General features: G+C 51.0%; 2 protein-coding genes across 2 annotated transcripts; one reads left to right on the forward strand and one right to left on the reverse strand.

Annotated features, from left to right (window-relative positions):
• The first annotated feature begins 7,117 nt into the window (after window positions 1–7,117).
• On the forward strand, window positions 7,118–7,775 carry C2H1orf210 (chromosome 2 C1orf210 homolog). The gene is made up of 2 exons (XM_059255870.1): window positions 7,118–7,157; window positions 7,202–7,775. Exons 1-2 carry the CDS (start codon window positions 7,118–7,120, stop codon window positions 7,513–7,515), a joined length of 354 nt encoding a protein of 117 aa, XP_059111853.1. The 3' UTR covers window positions 7,516–7,775.
• Window positions 7,776–18,938: 11,163 nt separating this feature from the next.
• On the reverse strand, window positions 18,939–22,202 carry Tmem125 (transmembrane protein 125). Its single transcript, XM_059256066.1, has 4 exons — window positions 21,948–22,202; window positions 21,357–21,500; window positions 20,589–20,723; window positions 18,939–20,347 (listed from the first exon to the last, which is right to left on the reverse strand). The coding sequence occupies exon 4, from the start codon at window positions 20,206–20,208 to the stop codon at window positions 19,558–19,560; it is 651 nt and encodes a 216-aa protein (XP_059112049.1). The 5' UTR covers window positions 20,209–20,347; window positions 20,589–20,723; window positions 21,357–21,500; window positions 21,948–22,202; the 3' UTR covers window positions 18,939–19,557.
• Between the last annotated feature and the right edge of the window lie 3,850 nt (window positions 22,203–26,052).

Raw genomic sequence — 26,052 nt, forward strand, 5'->3', positions numbered from 1 at the left:
AATAAAGCTTGCCTAGAGATCAGAGGATAAAGGCAGCCACTATATTATATATAGATCAGGCAGTGGTAGCACACGCCTTTAATCCTAGCATTCAGGGAGGCAGAGATTCATCCAGATCTCTGTGAGTTCAAGGCCACACTGGGAACAGAGCCAGGCATGGTGGCACACAAGCCTTTAATCCCAGCACTAGTTAACCATAGAGGTCTGTACAGATAGACAGGAAGTAATAGAGGTGGGTGGAAAGAGGAAGTGATATAGCTGGGCAGAGAGAGGAAGTAAGATGGCAAGGCACAGAAAGGTATATAGGTGTGAGTATACAGGAAGTAGCTCTCTTGGGCTGAGGATTTCCTAGAGGTAAGAACTTGTGGCTTGGCTTGTTCAATTCCTCTGATCTCTCAGTTTTCACCCTAATATCTGGCTCCCGGTTTTTTTGTTTGTTTGTTTTGTTTTTATTAATAAAACTGTTTAGCAGTTTGAGTTACAGGGTTCTTGTCACAGCAACAGTAAAGTAACTGTCACAGTGAGTCAACTCTTCCTGACTTTCTGAAGTCACGGCTTCCTGCCATGTTCCCATGAAGCTGTTGCATGAAGCTCTTTTCTTTATTTTTAAGTATTTACTTTATGTGTACAGTGTTTTGCCTGCATGTATGCCTGTGTACTAGGTGCATCCCTGGTCCTGCGAAGGTCAGAAGAGGTGTCAGATCCCCTGGAACTGGAGTTATGGATGGTCGTGAGTTACCACATGAATGCTGGGAATTGAACCCAAGGCCTCTGCAAGCACAGGTGTTCTTAACCACTGAGCCATCTCTCCAGGCCCTGGTTTACTTTCCTCCTAGCACTCACCATTATCCGAAATAATCTAATTTCTTTGCTGGTCTGTTGTCCATCACTGCTGTGAAAATACAATGGTGGCAACTTGCACAGAGCTTCCTCCATGCTTGCCAGGCTGTCTGTGGAAGGTTGTACTGCATCAGAGCTCCTGGCTGGAGAGCCAGTGCGGTTGCTGTGTATTTTGCTTATTGGGTGGCTGTGCCTCTGTGGTGTGCATTCAATAAATAATCTTGGAATAAAGGACTGATGTGGACCACTTGCTTATTTCGTCTGCCAGGACCTCCTGTCAGTTCTCTTCTCAGAGTCTCATTGTCTTCATTTGGTCAGGGGATGATTAACATCTGCCTCATAGGATGGTTATGAGAACCAAACGAACTAGCCCTTTCAAAAGTTGGCACAGAGCTAGGTGTGGTGGTAGCATGCACCTTTTATTCCAGCACTCGGGAGGCAGAGGCAGGTGGTTCTCTGTGAGTTTGAGGTCAGCCTGGTCTACACAGTGAGTTCTAGGCCAGCCAGGGCTACACAGTGAGACCCTGTCTAAATAAAGTAAATAAATGTATGTGGCACAGATGTTATTACATCTATACAAACTATCCAGAAAAGGCAAATCCACAGAGATGAAAAGATCGGGGTCTACCGGAACCTGGGGCAGGGGACAGGAAGAGCGGCTGCTTGCTAGGTAAAGACGTCCTTTGGTGTGAGAAAAGTACCACGATGGTGATAAGCGCTGCACAGCATTGTGATCTCCAAGGCTGCGGAATCCCATGCTTGTGAACGGCTGACCACTGAGGCCCTGGGAACTGGGTTATGTTACAGAAATATCTCCATTTAAAAACAAGCGCATGGGATGGGGCAGCAAACAACAACAACAAACAAACACAGTGCCTGGAACACGGTCGGTGTTGATTAGGTGTCAGTGAATGGCTTTTTTTTTTTTTTCAAAAATAAAATACAACCCACTTTTCCTGGTGCCTCCTTGTCCCACCTATGGTGACAACTATTTCCTTCTTCATTCCTCATCTCAGGCTTTCCATGTTGTCTCCCCCTTTCATGGGATTCCTGCTTTTCCTCAGCCTGCACCCCAGTCCCTGCCCACACCCATCTTCCTCCCAGGCTCCTCACCGGTCAGGTCCCAATTCATTAATTGATTTCAGAAATATTCATCGTTATCATTATAGACATTGGGGATATGATGATAACAAGATAATAAGATAAGATACCATATCACAGCTCAGAGCTCACTGAAAGTTTCCAAAAAGAAACCACAGCACTGGGTTGTGGGAGCAAAGGGCCAAGGCAGTAGAGGGGTGTGGTGATATTGTGTCCCCCAGTTTATTGTGCACCCTAATAAGCTTACCTGGGGTCAGAGAACAGAACAGCCACTAGACAGACATACAGGCCAGAAAATGGTGGCACACACGCCTTTAATCCTATCACTTGGGAGGCAGAAATCCATCTGGATCTCTGTGAGTTCAAGGCCACACTGGAAACAGCCAGGCATGGTGACACATACCTTTAATGCCAGCACTTGAGATCTCATGTCTTGCTTGGAAAAGACACATGCCTTTAATCCCAGAAAGCGATGGCAGGAAGTAGAAAGGTATATAAGGCATGAGGACCAGGAACTAGGAGCTTTTAAGCTTTTAGGCTTTTAGCAGCAGTTCAGCTGAGATCCATTCAGATGAGGACTCAGAAGCTTCCAGTTTGAGGAAACAGGATTGGCTGAGAAGTTGGTGAGGTGAGGTTAGCTATGGCTTGCTCTGCTTCTCTGATCTTTCAGAATTCACCCCAATACCTGGCTCCCGGGTTTGTTTTTTGTTTTTGTTTTTGTTTTTTGTTTTTTTTTTTTGTTTTTTGTTTTTTTTTTTTTTAAATAAGACTGTTTAGCGATTTTTCTACAGAGGGGAGAAGAGGATGCATCATCCAGATTAGGGAGTGGCAGGGGAGTTCGGTCTAAAGAGCTCCCAAGCTGGGACCCTCGAAGCGAAGAGCCTAAGAGGAATAATTTTCTGGGGAGAAGCTGGAGACAGATGTGGGGCAGGAGTTGGAAGTGTTGGTGGGGAAGCCAGGGTCACAGTGTGCAGAGCGTGGGAAGAGGGTTCACTGCAGGTCTGGGCATTGGAAGGTGAGCAGAGCTGGAGCACAGTGTTGAGTGGGAAGGGGCAGGGTGATAAGGGAAGAGTAACACGGCAAAGGGCTGTTCCTGGGACTCCATCCTAAGACACTCCAGGCCCTGCATACAGACTTCTACATTTCAGACAGTTTCACCATGCCCCTGCTAAAACAAAGCAAAACAAAATGAAAACTCTGGAGACAGGCTGAGTGTGGTGGCACATCCTTTAACCCCAATGCTTAGGAAGCAGAAACAGGTGGATCTCTGTGAGTTCAAGGCCAGCCTCCACTCATAATGAGCAGCCTAGGTCACACAGAGAGACCCTGTCTCAAAATAAAATTAAACATACAGGCATATCCCAAAACAAAACAGCAGCAACAAAAACCTTCTGAGACCAAGATATCTTGGAAAGGAAACAGCTGAGGGATCTGTTGCAGATGCTAGCCCCAAAGGACTTATGACAAGTTGCCATACCCCCTACCAGCCATGCTAGGTAGCAGTTGGGGTGGGGATGGGCAGGGGAAATGAAAAGCCTATGTGAGCTAAAAAGCCACAGTACTTCATAATGAAGATTAAGACAGGCATTTAAAGCCAAGCTATGGAGCTTGCCTTTAATCCCAGCACTTGGGAGGCAGAAGCAGGCTGATCTCTGTGAGTTCAAGACCAGCCTGGTCTACAGAATGAGTTCCAGGACAGCCAGGACTGTTACACAGAGAAACCCTGTGTCAAAAAGCAAAAACAAACAACAACAAAAAGGACAGGCATTTAATTTAAGGCATTGAATCCACACTGGCTGTAGGTAAGAGGGGAGGGATATTACTCCCAACTGGGAAAGGCTTTGGGGTAGGCAGATTGCCTGCATGGAGAAGTAACCATTGTATCTGGATAAGCCAGGGCTGCAAGCAGGATGTCTGCCCCTCGATGTCTTAACACATATTCCGGAAGGTAAAGCAGACGTTTGCTCTTGTAGGCCTGTAGCCTGTAACTCATTAACCCTTCCCACGCCTGCTGTCCTTCCTTCCAGTTCAGCTCTTTGCCAGTAAACTGAGGACATCTCAGAACTTTATCATCCACATTGCAGCGCCTCTGGGAAGCCCTCTCTCCAGCTGTGCCCCACTGGTCCTGGATCCTGGCGCACCCATTCCCGAGCATTGGTTGCACAGGCGATCCTTTCTCCTTAAATTATCTATTGATCCTGTCCAGCTCCAGGTATTATGCTGAGTACAAAAAAGCCCAGAGAACCTCAGAGGCTGTCTTCCACCCTGGGAGAACATCCAGGTAGATAGAGGAGACAGCCTAAGCAGGAATAAGCCCAAGATCCTGAGAAACACCGATACCAGGAGTGTCCTAGGCTGTGCTGGACAGCATAGAGGTGACCCCTGAGCTGTATCTTGAAGGACAATGGGGCACCAGTCCGGAGGATCAAAGTCAAAGGAAAGCCTGGGAGGTGGGGTCAAGGGAACCATGGGACCCAGATGAAGTTTTGGACCCCCTGTGCAGGTACTTGAGTGTAGACACACACACACACACACACACACACACACACACACACACACACACAATCATGTGCTAGCACTTTGCAGGGAAGTTTGGAACATGCTTGGTCCCTCAGGCTCTGCCTGGGAAGACAGCTCATTGCTCTCGCCTCATAGTCCCAGTCTCATCTGGCTCATTGCCTTCCCAGGCCTGTAAAACTCCCAGCTTCAACTTTGGACTTTGTACCGGCACTAGAAATCCATTTGTTTATCAGGGCTGGTAGCGGTGCCTGCTGAGATCTGTCTCTGAAGGGACAGGCTGGACCCTTCTGCACTCCAGTTGCACTAATCCACAATATTGGAGGAGGGAGCAAGCCTGCTCCCCCTCAGTACTTGATGAGGTGTCGGATGAGTCTTCCCTGCTGAGGGCGCTGCAAATCCCGGTTGCTGCCCCGCCTTGCCTTCACCTGCACTTCCGCCCCGCCCACCCGGCTGCAGTTCCAGGAGAGTCAAGCTTCTGCTCTGGCCCGCCCACCTGTCCAGGTTCAGCAGTCCCAGCCGGAAGCCACCTCCACGGACTGTGCACAGTGTCTGAAGGTGGGAGCCGAGAGGGGGGAGACCTTGGGAGTGTGGGAACGGGTCCTCTGGTCTCTTCTGATCCACAAGGGCTCCTGCGTGCAGCAGAGAAACTAGATCCATTTGAGGGTGTGTGTCTGTGCAGATCAGGAGGGCTGTGTATTGTTGGGTTGTGGGTTGAGAAGTGACAGTTGGAGGGGGATGGGCTGTGAGTTCAGAGGCATTTGGAAAGTGGCTTCGTGTGTATCTTTGGAAAGTATTTCCAGAGCAGGGCGGGGGAGGAAGGGAGCAGGTGTAGAACATTTGAAAAGCCTAACTGAACTCACTGCAAGGTGTAACAAACTCCTGTTTCTTGAGTAGTGAGTGCCCAGGGAGAGGTCCACAGAAGACAACCTAAGATTGCTTGCGAATGAATGAATGAAGTAGGTATGTCTCCTTCCTGAGGCTTGCCCTTCCCCCGTCCAGGCACTTCTCTCCCCACCACCTTCATTCACTTTACAAGCTGTGCGCTGAAGCCCAGCTTCTCCCAGCTTCTCCCAGCCCCCAACCGGTCTACCGGAGTCCTCTGCCTCAGGGAAATGTGTGGCTGGTGGTGGCCAGTTCTGACTGGATGCTGAGGAGGCAGAGGTCACCTATGGACCCTGAAGAAACCTCACCTGCAGGGAGGGCTGATTTGGTGATGAAGGATGAAAACTCAGAGAGCTGAGGGGTAGATGAGGTGTGTGTGTGTGTGTGTGTGTGTGTGTGTGTGTGTGTGTGTGTGTATAGGGTGGGGCTCTATGGCCTGAGGGCCCCATGATGGATTTTGAGTCCCCCAACCAAGAACAGGACATATTTGGCCTATGGGGAGCAGTGAAGGAGTTTCCTCAGGTGATAGGCTCAGAGTTGGCTCTGGGAAGTGGATTGGAGGTGGTTACACACCTGTTAGGAGATCTTGGCTGGGGACTGCGGCTACAAGGACAAAGTGTAGGTAGCTTGGACATGGCTGTGGCGGAGGGTGGGAAGGAGGGCTGAGTTATTGGAGAAAGAGGAGGTACATCACGAGTGAGGGCATCCTTTGGGGTATCACGCAGAGCTGAGAGTGTGGCTGAATACATCCCTAAGCTGGGTGCTTCAGTCCCTTGCCTGGCCACTCAGCCCAGGGACACCTCTGACTCTTGCCATCCTCCCGCGGACACTGCCCTGCCTCAGCTGTCTTGCTCTCCCTTCCCTGGCCATGCTTCAGGGTCACGTGTGTCTCCCCATACACTGTTGACCTCCTTCAGAGGTGTCCAAGCCTAATCCTTCCTATACATGTGATCTTCTCCAGCTACTCCCTTGGCTCAGATGCTCCTCCCCCAGGGTTTCCCAGCCCTGAGCGCCATGACCTTCATTGTGAGCTTTTCCTACTCAGGTGGTCATCTGCAATCGTTCCCTGGTATAAGCCCCACTGTGGTGGCAGAGTGTGGGACCCCTGTGGGTAGGGGTGAGTGGACAGGGCACTGGAAGGACAGGGATGTATGGTAGGGGAGGATCTTGACACAGGAGTGGAGAGGCAGGGTGCCCTGACTGTCTGAGGACGACCGTCCGTTCCTGGGGTCTACTCCAGAGCTGGATATAGCTCCGCACAATTGCTATTCAGCGGCTTCTGTCCTGACTCCTATCTGCTTGCCAAGCAACATGCCAGACTACGCTCTGGTGTCAGAGATCTGAGTTCAAACTCTGGGGCCTCAGTTGAGTTATTTTCCATTTGGGGGGCCTCTGTGCTGTCATTAATAAGGCAGGGATAGTGTTCATACTTATGTAGTGGGATTTTGTGAGCACAGTGCCTAGATCCTAAGGTGTGCTTACTAAGGGCATTAGAACCCCCTGTGTCAGCCCCTTTTAGAGCTGAATTCATTTCATGGCAGCTCCTGTTCTCTTCCATGGACCAGTGGTGTGGGCAATGGTCCTGTCCTCAGCACCCTCCATCTAACCCTGACCCCTGCACCTCTGTATTTTTCAGGACTTGTGCCCCAGGGCTGCCTGGCGCCTGGGGTGTCCCTGGCTTTTTCTGACAGAGGCCGAGGCTCACCAATGTCATCAGGCCTCTCCATGCCAGAAGCAAACCAAAGTGAGTGGTAGAGGGGCGTGGTGGTTGAGGATGGATCGGGTCCCCTCAGTTTCCCCCCCCGCCCCCGGGAGCCCCATCTGGGGACCTTTTGTAACACTGTCTCTTTCCGTGCAGCCGAGTTCTCAGTGTATAACACCACATCAACAATGGCCCCTGGACTGGGCACCGGGGGCCGGGCGTGGCCCGTGCTAGTGGGGGTTGTGCTGGGGGCGGTGGTCCTCTCCATACTCATCGCGCTTGCTGCCAAGTGCCACCTCTGCCGCAAGTACCGTGCCAGCTACCAGCATCGCCCACTGTCGGGCACGAGGAGCGGGAACCACCCACAGGTGGGTGACGACGAGGACGACGGCTTCATCGAGGACAATTACATTCAGCCTGGGGCCGGCGAGATGGACACAGCAGGCAGCCGGGACCACTTCGCTCTGTGAGCCCCATCTTTGGACACTCCCCACTTCCCTCCATGCCCGGCACTTGAAAGACAGTGATGCCTCAAGCCTCAGGGTCAGAAGTGGCTAGTACTTTGTAAAGCTTGACCAGGACTCTGTTTTCCGATACTCGTCGCCAAAGTGACAATTCTGTTTCTCAGTAACTCTTCGCGTGGCTCCCTGCTGTCCCAGGATAAACCCTGACGGTGCATGAATGTGGGGAAAGGCCCCTGGAGCAGGCCTCTTGATTTCCTTTCCTTGCCCCCCCCCCCCCCCCCCCCCCCCCCCCCCGCCCACTTTACTTAGTTTTTACCGTAGTCACCCCCTGCCTGGGCTGCTTTGCCCTTCATCACGATGGCAGCCCTGACCTACAAGTCCCAGGATTTCACACATGCCCCAGCAGAAGGCCGTGCCAAATTTCTTACTGAAAAATTTTTCTTACCAAAATAAAGTATGTGACTTGATTTTAATATGTCATGTTTTTTTACAGGAATTAATAAACCTATTTTCATTTTGGATTAACGTAAGAAGTCGTTCCTTTTACATTTTCTCTGATCCTAAACACATTGCTCATAGCTGGAAGACACTGCCCAGACTCCCTCTCCTCCAGGGTACCTCCAATGAGTATCTCTCTGGTCACAGTTTATTTTACCAAAATGATCTGCCTGCCCCCCAAGACAGGGTTTCTCTTTATAGCCCTGGCTGTCCTGGTCACTCTGTAGACCCCGCTGGCCTTAAACTCACAGAGTTCCACCTGCCTCTGCCTCCCTAGTGCTGGGATTAAATTTGCCATGCACCGCTGTTTTGTGCGAGTCTGTGAAGATGGAGCGATGTGAAGGCACATTCTATCAAGAGTCAAAGTGGAGCTGAAGAGATGGCTCAGGGTTAAGACTACTTACTGCTCCTCCAGAGGACCCAGGTTGAGTTCTCAGCACTCACATGGCAGCTCACAGCCATGTGTAACTCCAATTCCAGGGGATCGGACACCTACTTCTGGCATCTTCTAGAATTGCATGCACTTGAGGTGCACAGACTTGTGCAGGTAAAACATCCCATACACCCAAAATTAAAATTAAAGCCAGCAATGGTGGTACACGCCTTTAATCCTAGCATTTGGAAGGCAGAAGTAGGCTGATCTTGGAGTTAGAGGCCAGCATGGTCTACAGAGAGTTCTAGGATAGACAGGGCTGCACAGAGAAACCCTGTCTAAAAAACAAAACAAAACAAAACAAAGTTTAAGAATGAGAAATACTTCAGAGATGATTTAAAGTAGATGGGAGAATATGCATGGGGTATATGTGAATATTGTACCATTTTGTATAAGGTGCTTGTGTATATGGATTTTGATTCTGTGGTACAAGGTTCCAAGGGACAGTGGCATTTGTTGAATGACTGAGGAGTGAATGTAGAAAGGTGTGGAAATGGAGGCAAATGTGGAGGAGTTCATCAAGAATCTTAGTGATGGGAAGGCTGGGTGTGGTAGCGCATGCCTTTAATCCCAGAATTTGGGGGTGAAGGCAGGTGGATCTCTGACTTTGAGGCCAGCCTGGTCTTCACAGTGAGTTCCAGGACAGCCAGGGCTAATGTAGAAAGACGTCGTCTCGAGAAACCAAAAAAAGAAAAAGAGGAAAAAAAAAAAAGAAAAAGAAAAAGAAAGAAAGAGAGAAAAAGAAGAAGAAGAAGAAGAAGAAGAAGAAGAAGAAGAAGAAGAAGAAGAAGAAGGAAACTGTGAGGCTCACAAGACGGTCCAGAATGGAAAGTGTTTGCTGTGTGAGCCTGACAGCCTGAATTTGAGCCTTGTACAGGTCCCGTGCAGTGGTTCTCAACCTCCCTAATGCTGCGACCCTTTAATACAGTTCCTCATGCTGTATGGACCCCTGACCATAAATGTATTTTGTTGCTACCTCATAACTGTTATTTTGTTGCTGTTACGAATTGTAATGTAGATACCTGCTATATGATGCCAAGGGGTAGTGACCTGCATCTTGAGAACCACTGGTCTAACGGAAAAACTGATGCCAAAGAGCAGTCCCCTGACCTGTACATACACGCAGTGGCACATCTGTAACCAAAACAAAACACAAAACAAAGTGACTGGGAGGGAAGGATGGCTCATATAGGCCGCCTTGAGAGGGTGGAGCTTGAGAGGGGAGGAGCTTGAGAGGGGAGGAGCTTGAATTAAGCTTCTTTCATTATAAGCAGTAGAAAGGAGTCTGGGGAAAAGGATCCTGGCATAGAAACAAAGGGACAGCTGATTTAGAGGCAGGAAGCAGGTTGTCCGAGCCTTGTGGCTGGTGGCTGGCATTGTATCTGTAATGCTCTGTCATTTAGAGGGACGTTGATGTGACTCTCCTCGAACTTCCAAAACCTTGAGGAGTCTAAGTTCCAAGGAATCAGGCAAGACACTGGTCATGAATTCACCACTGATCTAATCACCTAAGACTTGGGGGACACAAGGGGCAGGGTCCTGTAGCACACATGACATTGGGTGTGGGGAGGCGTTGTCTGTTTGTCCCAGACAAGGGGCCATCCTCACAAGTCAGGTAGCTCCCCTGCCTGTGTCCACCCAGTGTCAGCCTTTGAAGGGGAAGTCCTCAGAGAAGGAAATGGGGGTGGAGGAAGTGCTGATACAGGGAGGGGCTTGAGAAAGGCAGGGATTTCAGGTGGGCCACAGTGCGTGTCTAAGAGTCCCTAATCAGCCTGAAGCTGGAGTGGACTGTTGTGGTATTTGCTCCGCCCATGACCTTGGGCTATATGGCCTGAAGGAGGCGGTGCTTCTTGCCAGTGTACTCGACTTCTTAAAAGGAAGGGAAGAGGGTTCATGAGGTCCCAGCTCCCTTCTTCCTGGTGTGATTCAACTGCCAGGTGGATTCACTCCTGATCAGATCAACGGACGACTTCAGCAGCCTACTCGGTTCTGTATTTGTGAGTGTATTTCTTCAATTTATAACTTAATAAATTCCCTATTACTCCTTAAGCAGACTCCCATGGATTTCTTGTTTTAGTGGACAATACTGGTTAGGGCCTCAGAAGTGGAGAGAGAGAGAGAGAGAGAGAGAGAGAGAGAGAGAGAGAGAGAGAGAGAGTTCCAGTTTAGAACAGCTAAGGCTCATCTGTGTCTTTTTTTCTTCTTCTTCTTCAAAATGATAGAATTATGATAGAAAAGCCCTTGGAAGCCTAGTGAGACAGCTGTTCAAGGCACTTGACTCATGCAAGTAGGACGCAAACCCGATGATGACCTGAGTTCAAACCCTGGAACCCACGTAAAGGTGGAAGGAGAGAACCAACTCCACAGAGTTGTCCTCTGACCTCCCTATGAGTGCCGTGTACAAGCACACACACGGACAAACTGATAATAAAGAAATAACAAGCCGTTGTGGTTGCAGAGCAGAGAGGGAGCGGGAGGAGAGGCCGGTGGTTGATGAGACTTAGGGCCCGGCACAGACTCCAGGAACAGGAAGGGGCAGAGTTGACCGAAGTTGCTGACACTGAATCTGGGGAGCTGCCCTGGTTTCTGGCTTAGCATCTGGCTACAGCAACAGGAAAGCAGGTTGGGGAATGGCCATTCCTCGTCAGAGGAAGGATTTCCAGGGGGAATACCCAGGACAGAGGGTTCACCTGAGCGCCATGCAGCCTGGGGACTCGGGTTTGGAGGCGTCAGCAATGTGGTCCTAGAGAGTAGCAATGTATGAAATTGTGGGAGAGGGCAACGGAGAGGAGAAGCTGAGGGAGGAGGGGTTGGCCTGGAGGTGGGGAGGAGGAGCTAGAGGGGAGAAGTCTGGCTCATGGGGTCTGAGTTGTCAGCTGTTCCTGAGTTCAGAGATGCTTTGACTCTTGAAGACTTGGGAAGAACACAGTCTTCCACAGCCTGAGACCCTGAAGGAGGTCTCCCGAAGAGTGGGCATAAGGGGCTATGGACACATCCTGGCCTCTAACATGCTGTAAACGTGGTTTGACCTCCTCCCTCCCCTCAGCCTCCACTGAGGAGGCCCTGCCCTGAGTTGATTCTGGGCCTGAGAGTAGGTCAACTGCCCACATTCTTACATATGCTTCAGGACATGGGTTGGAGTTTCTGAGGACCCAGGAGGTGGTAAGTGCCTGATTCAAAATTAGCAGTTGTTTTTCCTGTTAGAAGCACTCAAGTTCCACAAGCTGGCTTCCTCCCAGACTTGCTGTTGGATGCCAGGCCTGGCTGAGCAAGACCCTGAAGTCACAGAACCCTGGACCCTGTCCTAGGGCCTCATTGGATTCTTTGGGGGCAACCTGTTCCTGTGTTCCGCATGCTTGGTTCCAGGCAGGGGGGTGGGGGATGGGACCTTGACCTGGGTCATAGGCTCCGAGGGGCAAAGGTACTGAACTACAGAGAGAATCATACCATTAACTTGACCCCCTCTTTCTCATCCGGCCTCTTCTGGCTTCAGGTCCTGCCCCCAGCTTGCCACTGCCCACTCCTCACCAATGGCCACTACTTGCCATGCCCGAGAGCCTCCAGTTGAGACCTGGTTCTGGAAGAGAACCTAGCTCTTGGCTGCCTTCAAAGGCATAACCGTGTCTCTTATGCTGCGTAAGGGAGGGGCTGTGAAAGCCGTGGAGGAGAAGCTTAAGAAACTCCCAGGCTGGGGAGAAAGCTTCTTCAGTAGAGCTTACTGCACCAACACCAAGACCTCATGTTTAAGTCTGTATCTCAGAAAACATAAAAAGCTGGGCGCGGTGGCACATGCTTGTAATCCCAGCATGGGAGAGGCGGAGACAGGTGGACCCCTGGGAATCGCTGTCCAACCAACCTATCCTACTTGGCAAACATCAGGCCAATAGAGATACTGCCCCAAAACTCATGGTGAATGACTCTTGAGGACACTTGAGACTGATCTCTGCCCCCCACACACACACAAAGGAGTACCCATGCATGCATGCACACACACACACACACACACACACACACACACACACACACACACACCCTTCTTAACAGCATCCTAGCAGTGATGAGTACAGGTTAATTCAAGTCCCAGTTCTGACACTGAGATGCTGTGTGACCTTGGGCAAGTTATTGAACCTCTCCGTTCCAATTCTCAGTAAAATGGATATTGTAGTGGTATTCACTTCTTATTGTTGTTGGCGAGACTGAGTTCTATATGTAAAGCAGAGAGTAAGTGCTAAGTAGATTCCTGATGATTGGCTCTCCACAATAGTTCCCTACAATAGGTAGCCAGCGTTCATCCTGGGGAGGAGCTTGCTAATCCCTTCCCTTGTCATTCACTTCTTGCTGGAGATTTGAAAGGCAGCTTCCCAGGAAGGACTCAGAAGATCCAGCGAGGACAGCAAAGGATTTGGATGAGAACCTCCAATGCTGTAAGAACATTAAAACGAACAGCAAGAACAGCATCAGTATTGTTCTTCTCCCAGCAGCTCTGCTGGACAGACAACCCTACTGAACAGCCCGACAGGCTAAGGCTCAAACATCTTAGCTGCTACTTGCTGGCTGCACCCAGCAACCGATGCCATGACTCATAATCTCACCTGGAAGTAGGAATAACGCGGACTCAGAGAAGAATACTCTTGGCGGGGGCATCCCTACCTGGCCTGAGCTGACTGCCTTCCGCACTTGGCCAGAGCATGTAGGCCCAGGAGATTCAGGGTATAAGCTCCAGGTTGGGAGAACAGGATGGCACGGTAGAACTGGTAAGCCTCACCAGGGGCGACTTCCAGGGTGACATCCAGGGCACTGAGCCTGAGGGTGTGTGTGGAGGCTTCCTGGTGCCTGAAGGAAGCTCTTCTAGGGTGACCAGGTGGTCTGGGGTCTTGCGTAGGATGTGACTAGACCAGAAGGGGCAGTTTCTAGAGAACATTCTCACAGTGTCCAGATGTCTAGGAAACATGCATGAGGATGTAGAGCTTGACTACAGCCTCAGGAGGGAGGGTATCACCTTTCTTTCTCTACCTCACCTGCTGCCAGTGTTTTGCTCAATGCCAGTTTGGGTATTTATTTATTTATTTATTATCTATCTATCTATCTATCTATCTATCTATCTATCTATCTATCTATCTATCTATCTATCTATCTATCCGAGACATGGTCTTACTATGTAGCCTTGACTGGCCTGGAACTTGCTATGTAGATCAAGAGGGCCTTGAACTTACAGAGATCTGCCTGCCTCTGCATCTCCCCGCCCCCACCCCAACTCCCTTTGGTTCTCTTTGTGCCCAGGTTTGGACTTTGAGATCCATCATGTCGACCTCTCCCCAGCACAGCAGTTTCCCTGTCCATCATTTCACCATCGACTGTCCCTGTGAAACTCCAGCCCACAGCCAACAACCCCTCCCCATGCCTGCAGCCTGGTCCAGCCAATGCCTGATGAGGCCTCCAGGCCTGGAACTTCTAGGGAATGGGTGTATTTTTCTCAGAAGCCCATTTTACCCAGAATTCAGTCTATTCTATTCTAAAAAGATGTATAAGATGCAAAATATGTAGAGGGATTTAAGCGTTGAAAAATTTACTAGGTGAAAAGGTAATAGCACTCTGGGCATGCTCTGTTGGCAAGGAAGTCCCTCAGGCTGGAGAGACCAACACCATGTAGTCTTTACATCCTGCTTTAGGGTCTCTGAGCTGGTCCAGCTGGAGGGTCTGTTGTTCTTTATATCCTATTTTGGATCGATGGTCAGTCCCTCCCTCCTCCATAGCAACCCTTTAAAACGGCCTCCACCTTGCAGAGAGAATGGCCATTGGTCAGGGACTCCCTTAGTTTTCTGCTTCAAACCCACAAACTTACCTTCATCACCACATTCTTCTTTATCTTTACCAAAATGAATAGCAAACCCCCCCCCCCCATCCACCTTGTGCCCTGGGGCTGCCTGTCTTGTCTGCTCCAAGGCTGACTTCTACCTTCCATCTTGAGGTGACCACTGCTTAGTCAACCACATCTCTCCCATCTGGGCTCCTCTGTGGGTCCTACTTTCCCAGCATCCCTTGCATCCTGGAGCTTTATCTGAGCAGCCCCTAAGTCCCAGTACCTTACATCTGGACTGTGCCTTGATTTCTCAACTAGTTCCCGGCTTCACTTCTGCCCCTGGCAATCCACTATCTGCAGACATGTGCTCACCTGAACACACAGTTCTGACCAGGCCATTTCTTCATTAAAATCCTCACTACAGCCTGGGAGACGGCTTCAGCGGATAGTGTTTGCCATGCAAGGCTAAGCACTAGAGTTTGGATCTCCCGTGCTCAGTGGAAGCAGGGAGTCTCCAAGTCAAGCTGCTGACCAGATTAGCAAAAACAGCAACCTCCAGGCTCAGGGGTAGACCCTTCCTCGATTTATAAGGTGCAGAGAGATGGAGGTCGGTACCCAATGTCAACCCAACATCCCCACATTCACGTGTACACATGTACACACGTACACACGTACACATGCATCCATTCACACACGGATGCAAAGCACACATATATGCATACTACCAAACTTGAAACAACCCTTCCCTAGCTTCCTCTCGACCATAAGGAAGTGGCCCACCTGTTAAGAGACCCCTGAAGCCCTCACCTGGCACCCCCTCTCTGGCCTTTGTTCTCACCTTTCTTCAGCCTCAGAGCCCCCCTGCTGTCTCTAAATTGCTAAGGCCCTTTGCTTTCTTGTCTGCGCTCCTCTTCCCAACCCTCGTCCCTCAGGGTCAGCTGAGACCTCAACTCAGCATTTCTGGGATGTTCACCCACTTCTTCTTTTCCTCCTGAGGCTAATCTCTACCTCCACAGAGGAGCCAAGCCGGCTAACTAACTTGAGCCACGGTCCCCGATTAAAATCTTTTCATGTTTTTCAGTGTCTCGAGGACAAAGTCTAAATTCCTCCCTGGGCTCTCAAAAGGGAGGAAGAGCAGATGCCTCCTGTAATCTCTTGTAGTGTGTTTGTGTAGTGGCAGGGGGCTGAGTCAGCTGTGGAGACTGGGGTGGGAGGTGCCTCCAGGGCAGATTTCTCTGAGGACTGTTCACTGCAGGGTGTTGGGTGGGGTAGGAGGTAGGGGCAGTGAAGGCAGAGGGAGGTTTTGCTGAAAGCAGGGGTGGAGGAACCTGACAAAGGGTGACAGTGGACCGCAGAGTCTCAACCAAAACTCAAGGGAGGTGAAGACAGTTCCGAGTGTCTTCAAGAAGAGACAGCTTTGGAGAGAGCAGAGAGGCTAGCGGGCTGCTGATGGTGATGTGGGCTTAGCAGAGGCTGAGTGAAATGTTTGAAACAAGGCAGTGGCAGGCAAGGATGGGCTGCAGGCCTGCCTTGGTGCTGGAGGCGGTAGATGTACTGCTGGCTGGCTGCATTACCTGCCTCACATTACGGTCGAGTGGGTCGATGGCCGACCTCTACAGCCTTATGGAGCAGGCCATCTGGGGCATGTGCTGTATTCTCTCCCTCACAGCCTTCCCTGGGAGGCTGACACCATTGCCACATGCTCAGTGAGATGTCTAAGCTGTGTGCCCTCTTCCTGTTTTCCAAGCTTCTGTGTTTCTGAACTCCTTCAATTTCTTTTTTTCTTTCTTTCTTTCTCTGCCCCCCCCCCCCCCCCCCCCGAGCTGAGGACCGAACCCAGGGCCTTGCGCTTGCTAGGCAAGCGCTCTACCACTGAGCTAAATCCCCAACCCTCCTTCAGTTTCTTAAAAGAAATATTGAAAAGAGATGAGGCCTGTCTCAGCCAGCAGGAAAAGGGACCCCTCACTTATTCCAGGTGGAAGGATGTCCTGTGGTCCCTTGCCTCCCAGGAGTTGGCCTGGGACTGCATCTCTTGGGAACCCAGAAAGAGTGAAGATTTCTCAGGGAGAGAGTTGAAGGCCTCAGGAGGACTCCGAGCCAGGTGTGCCCTGGCCTTACTTCCCTTCCTGGCTAAGGGTGGGTCTCGCTGTCCTTGTGCATACATTGCCATCTGGCCAAGCCCCAGTGCTTCAATCTCAACGAAAGCACCTGCTGCACATTAGGCTGCACGTTAGGTCCACATTGGGAGCAGGGATCAGTAGACAACCAAAACCAAAACACTCTGCAAGGAGGAGCTTGACTCTGACTGAGTCTCTTCAGGCACATCATGAGCTCTGGGTTAGCATCTGCAGCTGAGGACGTGTTGGGCTTCAAAAAAGAGCAAGTCACCAATTTAAGGGACAGGGTCAGGGAGGGCTCCCTAGAGAACACGGCTTCCCGGAGAATGGGGTCTTCAAGGATGAGGATGGAAAACAGGATAAACACTGGGATGAATGAGGGAATGTTGAAAGTGTATGGAAATAGTTGGGTGTGGCTGGTCCAGGAGACGGAGAGAACAAGACCACCTGGCATTAGGAAAAAATTTAAGGTAAAGATTTTAAGGTAGATTTTTATTTCATTTTAGTTGTATGATGATCACTTTGGCTCATGTGTGTGTCTGTGTTGTGTGGACTTGAGGAGTGTGGATAAAGCTACACAACCAGGACAAACGCAAAGAGGTCCCTTCTGAAGAGTGTGGAGGTGCATGTTGTCAGGCAGATGTCTATGAGGAGCTCAGAGGAGATGTATTGTTACTGGTCTTGGGGAGGAGACAATGAAAGTGCCTCTAATGTCTGGGACCACGATGAGGTCTCTGACTGGGATGCGGAGTGATTGGTGGCACCTTCAGACCAGATAGATGTAGAAACCCCCAAGGTAGACGGCAGTGATCCCATTTTGAATGTGCAGAGGGATGAAGCTCCATGGAACATCCAGAAGATGGGGTTCAGTTGTTCTGGCATTCTGGGACATGTGCTGTCTTCCTCCCCTGGCTCCGCCCACCTTGCCCTTCTCTCAGTTTGCAGGCCCCTTTCCCTTGTCCTCCAGCCCTGCATCTCTCCAGGAGACATGTTTGTCCTGTCTGCCGAAAGCAACTTTCCCCATCAGACCTACAGCTCCGCTGTTAAAAGTCATTATGAGTTCCATCTTGTCCACTTGGCAGAAGTATGCCTCTCCTGATAGGGGACAGGGGCTCATTGGCAGACCAGGACTTAATGGTGGTTGTGGCCTGCCCTGCCCATGTGAGCTGTCCTTGTTTCCCAGGTAGGGGAGGAAGACATACCCCTAAGAGGTGCGTTCTTTGCTATGGGGATGGGTCTAACGGCTGGCTGTAAATCAAGGTTGTCTCCTTCTATTATGGGAATGGAGCCTAATTGTAGGTCAATCTTGGTGAATAAATACTAGCAGAAACTTCTTAGCAAACCTAAACTTCAGCCGGGCGGTGGTGGCGCACGCCTTTAATCCCAGCACTCGGGAGGCAGAGCCAGGCGGATCTCTGTGAGTTCGAGGCCAGCCTGGACTACCAAGTGAGTTCCAGGAAAAGGCGCAAAGCTACACAGAGAAACCCTGTCTCGAAAAACCAAAAAAAAAAAAAAAAAAAAAAAAAGAAAGAAAAAAAACCCCTAAACTTCAAGTGTGATACAGAATTTTCTTTCTTACAGTTGCTAACAAGCCTGGTTAAAGTACTACTTATCTTCAAATTGTACTACTTAGCTTCATATTGGAGGCAGCGCTCCTTTAGCTAAATTCTACTTTGTGTAACTTAATATTTCCCAAGCGAGCTTATTAGTAAATCCTTTATAGCAGCGGACTCAACCTTCCTAATGCTATACTCCTTTAATATAGTTCCTCACATTGTGGTGACCACCCCACCACCACCACAAAGTTATTTCTTTGCTATTTCATAACCGTAATTTTGCTACTGTTATAAATCATAACGTAAATATCTGACATGCAGCATATCTGATATGTGACCCCTGTGACAAGTTCGCTTGACCCCAAATGGGTTGCGACCCACAGGTTGAAAAATGCTGCTTTATAGCATCACTTTTCCTACTTGAAGTTTCTCCTGCCTCAGCATCTTTTAGGAGGCAGGTCTCTGGTGTCTTCACATAATCTACACTTTGTGTAACAGGAAGTGGTAAAAGCAGTAGCCTATGTTCCTGTTACCTGGAAATGCATACCACAGGAAGAGAGATCCCTTCCACAGTGACTCCAAGTAGGAAGTAACTTACTGCCTGAGAAGGGTTTGAACACCTCTTCCATGCCTGGAACCCAGAAGCGGGCCAACTGGTACAGCGACCACACGGATTGCAGGCTGTCCTTGTTTCCCAGGTAGGGGAGGAAGACATACCCTCCAAGCCATCCCTCAGGGAATCCACAGAAGGCAGACTATATAGGGCAGGGGGCACATTTCTAAAGAAACAGTCACCAATACCGGTGGCTAAATCTCCCTTTGAATTAGCAAGGGAACAAATGTGAAGGACTGGGTCCCCCCACTCTCTCTGGGTCTTCCCAAACCTGTGGAATTCTCTGGGCCAAACTTCCCCCTTCTTGCATGAGGAAAGAAGCCCCACGTCTGGTTAAAGACAACATCATGGCACCATAGCCTGAAATCAGTGGGCTGTGGGGGTGGAGAGCGAGGGTCTCTGAGGTGAGCCGGTGAGGTGAAGACAACTGCAGTCACCTTTTTATTGCACATTTGCCAGGAGTCCAGTCATCTCACTGAGGATAGCATTTAATCCCAACAAATCACCGGCAACACTGTTCTAAGAACTGAGGCAAGAGAGGCTAAGCCACCTCGCCCAGGCCCCAGCTGCTAGGTTATAAACTCAAAGGCATTTCCGGTCCAGGTCCATCTCATCAGGGAACCATTTCATTTCCCTCTGCTTTGCCAAAAGTCACTCTCTCTGAAGAACAATCGCTGGTCTATTCATGGGTCTGCAATGGCCACTTGTGTGGAGACCCTGGATGATGTCATAGGGCAAGGCTGGAGTTGTAGGGTCTTAGAAATACAGGTCAAATCTTCAGGAATTCCAGACGTGCCTAGAGACCCCAGAACCAGGCAGAGAGCATGACAGTCCCCAGACACAAGCATTCAGTCCCAAGGAGGCATACATCACTCACCTTCTCATGGTGTGGATGTGTGGGTACCCATGAGCTCCTAGTCACATACTATGCAATCCCATGGCAGGGGCGCACACATATATGCACGCACCTGTGCACGTCATGAGTTCTGGGGACACTGAGTCGGGTCACGGGAGGAAGGGCTCCATCTCTGTCAGATGAGGCTGGCAATGCTGGAGGTGGTCTCGTGACGCTGGCCAGAGGACAACTGTCCTGAGATGCTAAAGATGCTGCTGTTACCACTGTGGCCATTTTGGGTGGAGGGTGCCGCTGTACAGATTGGAGGGCAGTGTCCACTCACACCCACCTGATACAGCAGCAAACCCAGCAACAAGACTGAGCCTAAGGAAGCCAGGGTAATGCCCACAGACAGCATGGCAGCCAGTGGCCGAGCTGGAGCCGGGGCAGCAGCAAGCCCAGCCAGGGTCAGGCCCGTGACCAGCAGCACAAAGCCACTGAGCAATACCACAACAGCATCGGCCCCTCCGCCGCTGCGCAGCAGGGCCACGTGCTGGGCCTGGCGTATACAGTTCATATCCTGCACGGCCGAGCTCATCAGCTGCTTCACCAGAACCAGCAGGGCCAGCAGGCAGAGCACAGTGCCCACAGCCAGTCGCCATTCGCCAGAGCGGCTGCTGGTGGAGGACAGCAGTGCCACACCGCCTGCCCCGCAGCCAGCCACAAGGCCCACGGCCACGGAGAAACAGAGCAAGGAGCGCCGGGGCTGCTGGGACCACCAGAGCTCCACCTGCTCTGCCAGGACGTCTGGGGGCAGCCCCCCGTCCACTGAGGCTTGTTGGGACATGGCTTGGTCAGGCAAGGTCAGGTGAGAAGATCAGTGTTAGAGCTCCGAGGATGTTTATCGTGGCCTGGTGTCTCCATGCCCTGGCTGGCGGCTAGAGGCCCAGTCTCCTCCTCTCAGTCCGGGCTATGGTTACCATCACCTGCACGACAGGAAGGACCACATGCTATTTCCCACCCGTCTGGCCCTTACTCACAGTCTCACCTGGATGTCTTAGGGAAGAGCCCCGAGAATCTTCCCCAGGGTCCACAGGACCTGCTCCTGAAGGCGGCGGCGGCCCCAGCACTGCACCTTGGGAAAGCACCGCCCCTGACCCCAGCAGAGTTCACTCCATCACGGAGTTCCCCCTCCCCTTCAAGGAATCCCCTTGCCCAGCCCCTGACCTCTCTAGCTCTGGCTGTCTCCATCCAGGCTGTCGGAGGGAGCTGGTGCCACAGTGGATGATGGGACGGACAGTCAGAGATAAAGCCTCATTCAGGATCTGACACTCACATGGCCTCAGCTGTCACTGCTGGGTCCTGGATGGGAGGAGTTGTGAGGAGGGGAGGCTGGTGACTTAACCCTTCTCGAACCGGCAGGCTGACCCTGACCTTTCTCTCCTAGGGCTGTATCCTTCCTTCTCTGTGGGTTAGCACCTGACCCCTAACACACTTCTTCCTCTAATCCGACTCCATCTCGGTCTGGCAATCAAGAGGCCGCTCCAGACATCTCTCGCCAGTGCTGATCTTCCTGCTGGGCCAAAGTCATCTCTGATGCAACAGGGCCCAACCCGAGTTCCTCATCTTACCCTAACCTGTTTCTCCTGTGTTGCTTCCTCAAGATGATACAACCATCCCTCAGCCCACCCAGGGCTCCTCAACTCCCTCTGCTGTTCCAATCCGTGCCCTCAGGGGCTGCCTCTTGCCCCTAAGCATGTCTCTATCCAGTCCGTCCTCAGTTCTCGCCCAGAAACCTGCTTCCCCCTCCCTCACTGACCTGATTGCTCCGCACTGGTCTACCCCGGCTATACCCTCCACATGTTCTCTAAGGCAGCAGAGGAGGGCTCTGGATTTGAACCTCAGCCTAGTCCTTCCCACCGTGGGAATGTGGGGAGGGATCTAACAGTGTTACTCATTTAACCTGTTCCCTAGAGGACAGGCAGCATGACTCACACCAGGTAAAAATAAAGCTCGCGCTGCCGGCCAGGAGCCCAGCTTCCTGCAGCAGGAGAGACCGATCCTGTAGGGGCAGGCTGCGAGTCCAGCAGGGGCTTGAGTGCGACAGGGAAGCCCCAGTTCACGTCTTAGAGCCCTTATCTGAAAAGTGAGGAGAGAGGAGTTTATTCTGAGGAGGGGGAGAGCCATCTGACATCCATCTTCCTTTCAGATTTTCCATGGGGCAAAGGGGTAAGAGATTCTCGGGGTGAATCAGAGGAGCCTAAGTCCTGGAGACCGCACGGACCACACAGCCCAGAACGGGATTTTACTCCAAAGAGACGGAGCTGTCTTCCACTACCCCTCGGTCCTCTGCAGGGGTTGCTCAGGACGCAAAGTGGGCGTGGTAGATGCCCACGCCCCCACGGGTGGTGGGGGAGGGGCCATGGGCGGAGTCGGTCCCATCGTTTCCCAGCACTGTGGCTTGCTGGCCTGAAGGTGTTGGCACAGGCCTATCCGGGAACGACCCCAAGGTGGGTGGAGGTTCCCAGTAGTAGAACCAGTGGACAGGTGGCGGTGGGGCGGTTGGGGAGGTGTGGGGGCACTCACGAGAAGCCTGGGCTGTGCTGGATCCGATTTGGGCAGGCAGGGCCCAGCAGGTGGGGCGCTCAAGCTCCGTTTCCGGGGAGACGCTTCACCTGCCTAACCTGCATCCAGGTGAGCTGGAAGGAGGGGGATTAACAGGTGCTGTTTCCAGGGCAGGGCCAGAGCCAATTGGCTGACGTGGCCCGGCGCCTTCTGTGGGGCTGAGACATTCCTGGAAAGGGAGGGGCCCTTGACTGCTGCTGTTGGGTCTGGAACACAATATGCAGACGCGGTCAGCAGGAGGAAAGAATGCTGTCCCTCTGCACCGGTCTGAGCCCCAACCCACCTCCCCCAAATCCAACCGCACTTTATCTTTAGCCCCTCCCTGAATACCTACCTCCAAGCCTGCACGTAATCACAGCCCAGGCCTGTCCAGTAAACTTTGCACTCTGAAAGGCTGAGGCAGGAGTATAGCCCGAGGGAAGCACCACACCTGGCCTGAAACCTCAGCTCCAACTCCTCACTCCAGCGGATTCTGGACTTTAGTTCTAAATCCCAACTGTACCCCCTCAGCCCCAGTCTTGACTTCTATCCTTGAGTCTAGCCCCTCAAAATCCAGCTCTGCCTCAAAGTCAGCCTCAGCACTATAGTCCAACATCAGTGAGACCCCAAACCCTGCTCCAGTATCTCCATCTTGAGCTCCCCCAAAGCAGACCTTGGTTTCTTTCCCTTGAGGCCTCAAGTGGGTGGCAGGGTCAGCCTGCTCCATGGGTGGGGAGAAACCTTTCAGGTGGACAGCTGGAGCTCCCAGAGTAAACACTTCTTGGATAAGTTCCACATCCCTTTCAAGGCACAGGAAGCCCTTGCCCTCCAGCCAGGGTGTCCTTCAGTTCTACGGACTGCCCCCATCTGACCTAGCTGCTTCCGCTGCACTCCTGGCCTGGGCTTCCCCCACAGTCATCCACAATTGCTCTTCCTTGTTCTTAATTGCCCCTTAGTTAGCTTTCACCTCCACACCCCCCACCCCCCAGATGTGTATCCCCAGCCAGTTCAGGGATAGCGACCAGTTTACTGACGACCGTGATCTCAGCAACCAGCACTCCGTAGCCTGTACATGCAGGGTGATCGATAAACGTTCGTTGAGTAGTTGGCAAAATAATAGTGTGAACTGGTGAGAACCTGGGTTCAAGTCCCAGCACCCACATGGTGGCCCACAACCGTCTATAACTCCAGTTCCAGGGGACCTGACACCTTCACACAGACATACATGCAGGCAAAACACCAATGCACATAAAAAATAAAAAATAAAAAATAAATAAATAAACCTGCCGAGGGGTAGTGGTAGGCAGATCTGAGTTCGAGGCCAGCCTGGTCTACAGAGTGAGTTCCATGACAGCCAGAGCTACACAGAGAAAAACCTGTCTTGAAAAACCAAGGTGTGTGTGTACCAACAGGTGCCTATTTTGAGCCTTGAGTATTTGGGAGGAAACAAGAAAGACAAGTTGGGCCCAGGCTGTATGGGCCTCGAATGCCTGAGGGATGCATCTGGACAATGCAGGATATCCACAAAGTGTTCTGAAGTGGAACAGGGACATGGTTCAGGCTCTGCTTCTAATTGGCAAATCTGGTTCTCAAATACCATGCCCCAAGTTGCCAGAGGGTGGCTGGCTGGAGGGTGTGTGGACTGTCACATGTGTCCTCTCTACTCTAAATATACGTCAGTATTTCTTCTCTCTTCTTTTGATGTGTATGAAATAAAAAAAACTCCAAACAAACAAACAGACAGACAAACAGAAACCGACAGGAAATCCAAGTTATCTCTTCCCATGATCTGTTTGCAGAATAACTGCCTGGCCTGGCTTCCTCTTCATTTTGTCCTGTGCAGAACCCTGAGCCTCATAACTCCAGAACAGTGTGCTTTGTGTGTATATGTATGAGGTTATTTATGTGATTTGAGCCTTTCTGATAGCCTGTTTCAAAAGACACAGGTAAATAACACATTAAGATGAATGTATAGCTGGAGAGATGGCTCAGTGGTTAAGAGCACTGGCTGCTCTTCCAGAGGACCTGGGTTCAATTCCCAGCAATTACATGGTGGGTCACAACCATCCGAAATGAGATCAGTTCCCCTCTTCTGGCCTGCAGACAGAACACTGTGTACATAATAAATAAATAAATCTAGAAAAAAAATAAACATATTTGCTGGGCTGTGGACATAACCCAGTGGTTGCTCATTGCTAGGTTCCATCCCCAGTGTTGCAAAAATACGTGTATTTGAATTCTAAAATATATTTTATTATGGAAGGTATTAATGTGCTCTTTGAAAGTCTTTTATTATACATACAAAGTATATCTCAGTTCAAATTAGCTACCCACCAAGTACCCAGGAACCACCTCTGCCTGGGGCTGTGTCTTCACTGAGGAGCACAACTCTGGCTGGCTTTCCCCTGAAGAACAATTTAGGGCTGGCTGACTGCTGCAGGGCAGGCTGAAAATGGGGGACATTGTATGACATTGTGGGTGTTAATCCTGCCACTTTGCGAAGCTTTGTAAATATGACCCCTTTATAAGAAACAGGCGGGGGAGAGCAGAGCTTGCCAGCCTGGATTTGCTCTGAACAATTGGGATATCCTGGTCCCTAGGAAAGTCCAGTCTCATGCTGGCCCGATGGCCAGCTGTCCTAGACAGAGCTGGTGCAAGGAATCCCTGAGCATCTCCCTCCTCTTCACTTACCCTTTTGGAGTCTGTAGAGGAGGAAACAGCCCAAAGTTTCCTCAGTTCAAACACTGGCGGGTGGGGATAGGGGAGTCAATGGCTCAAAGTTGGTGTTGAATTCTGTTCCTAAAGCGGAGGTTGTGGGAGCAGTTCACAGGGGGCAGAAATGGCAGGGCAGGAGGTAGAGGTGGCAGTGGGCATGCAGGGGAAGGTGTAGGTCTGAGGGGGGAGTACAGGGGAAGAACAGATGAGTTGAAGGCCTATGTCCCTGCCTCTGTGAAGGTCCCACCTTCCCCTGTGCTCAGCCAAAGGCTGAGTGAGCCTGTTATGGTAATGTCACTGCCTGCTTGAGTCCCTCCCGTGGGCAGACTGGGTCCTTCCAGGATCTTTGAGGTCTTCTTGGATGTCATCCCCCTGCCTCAGAACCTGTGTGCATTGGTGGCTCCCTCCTTCCCTTCAGGAATGAGCTCAAATGTCACCTTTGGCTGTTAAAATCTGTTCCCGGGGGAGATGTAAGCTATGACTGCACCTTCTCCTGAGGTCCCAATGATTCGATTCCAACAAAGTTCACTCTAGGAACCAATAAGTTTATTGGGGTTACTTCCAGAGCATAGGTAAGGGGTTAGTTACTAAAATGTGGGTGCTTCCACCAAAAGGCCACACTGGAACATCTTTACCCAGCAGGGATGATGCCTTTCCTACAGCAGCATAGATGGGGTCCCCTGTAATAGGTCCCCAGATCTTAGCACAACTGACTCCATGATGGAAGTACCATTCAGGCTGTAAAACTCAGCAGGTAGACAGCAGCCAAAATGAAAACAAAGACCTAAAACACCAAAGTCCATCGTTCTGGGAAAGTCTCTAAGTGTCCTAACCTTCCTTTTTGGCTTCTGTAGTTCTGTTTCTGACTAACTGTTCTTGTTAACTGAGGTAGGTCAACCCAGAACATGGGTTTTGTGCTTAAAAGCTCACCCTGAGCAAAGCTCGGGGCTACACTGGGATCCTGAACACCCAGAGTAGTCAGTGGCCAGCTAATAAAGACTCTCTATTGGCTTAAACCCTTGTCTGAGCAATCTTCTCTGGCGGATACCCCACATCATCACCTTCAGTAGTCTTCCTCGGCCTATGTACTTTGCCCTTCCCAAAGGCCACATATAATTAGGACAGAGATGCAGAGTTGGTATGGAGTGGCTGATACTGAGGTGAGGGCCCTGTGACTCTCTCTGCTCCCCTATGAGGAGCTGTAAATGGTGAACAAGCCCAGCCAGGTTGATATTTTCCAAGTGGCTCACCTGAACTCCCAAAGAAGTTGGGCTCTGAGGATCGTCCTGTACACCCCCCCACCCCCCCCCTCCCCCCCACCCCCCCCCACCCCCGCCACACACACATTATTGTTGGTTTCCCTTCTAGGTTT

Source organism: Peromyscus eremicus, chromosome 2, assembly GCF_949786415.1.
Source record: "Peromyscus eremicus chromosome 2, PerEre_H2_v1, whole genome shotgun sequence".
In the NCBI taxonomy this organism is placed as follows: Eukaryota; Metazoa; Chordata; class Mammalia; order Rodentia; family Cricetidae; genus Peromyscus; species Peromyscus eremicus.

What these genes read in the sequence shown, in the direction of transcription:
- Tmem125 (XM_059256066.1), bottom strand. Translation starts at nt 20,208, where the DNA reads ATGTCCCAACAAGCCTCAGTGGACGGGGGGCTGCCCCCAGACGTCCTG.
- C2H1orf210 (XM_059255870.1), top strand. Translation starts at nt 7,118, where the DNA reads ATGGATCGGGTCCCCTCAGTTTCCCCCCCCGCCCCCGGGA. An exon ending in TTCCCCCCCCGCCCCCGGGA is followed by an intron (nt 7,158 to 7,201) that starts GCCCCATCTGGG and finishes CTTTCCGTGCAG; the next exon opens with CCGAGTTCTCAGTGTATAAC.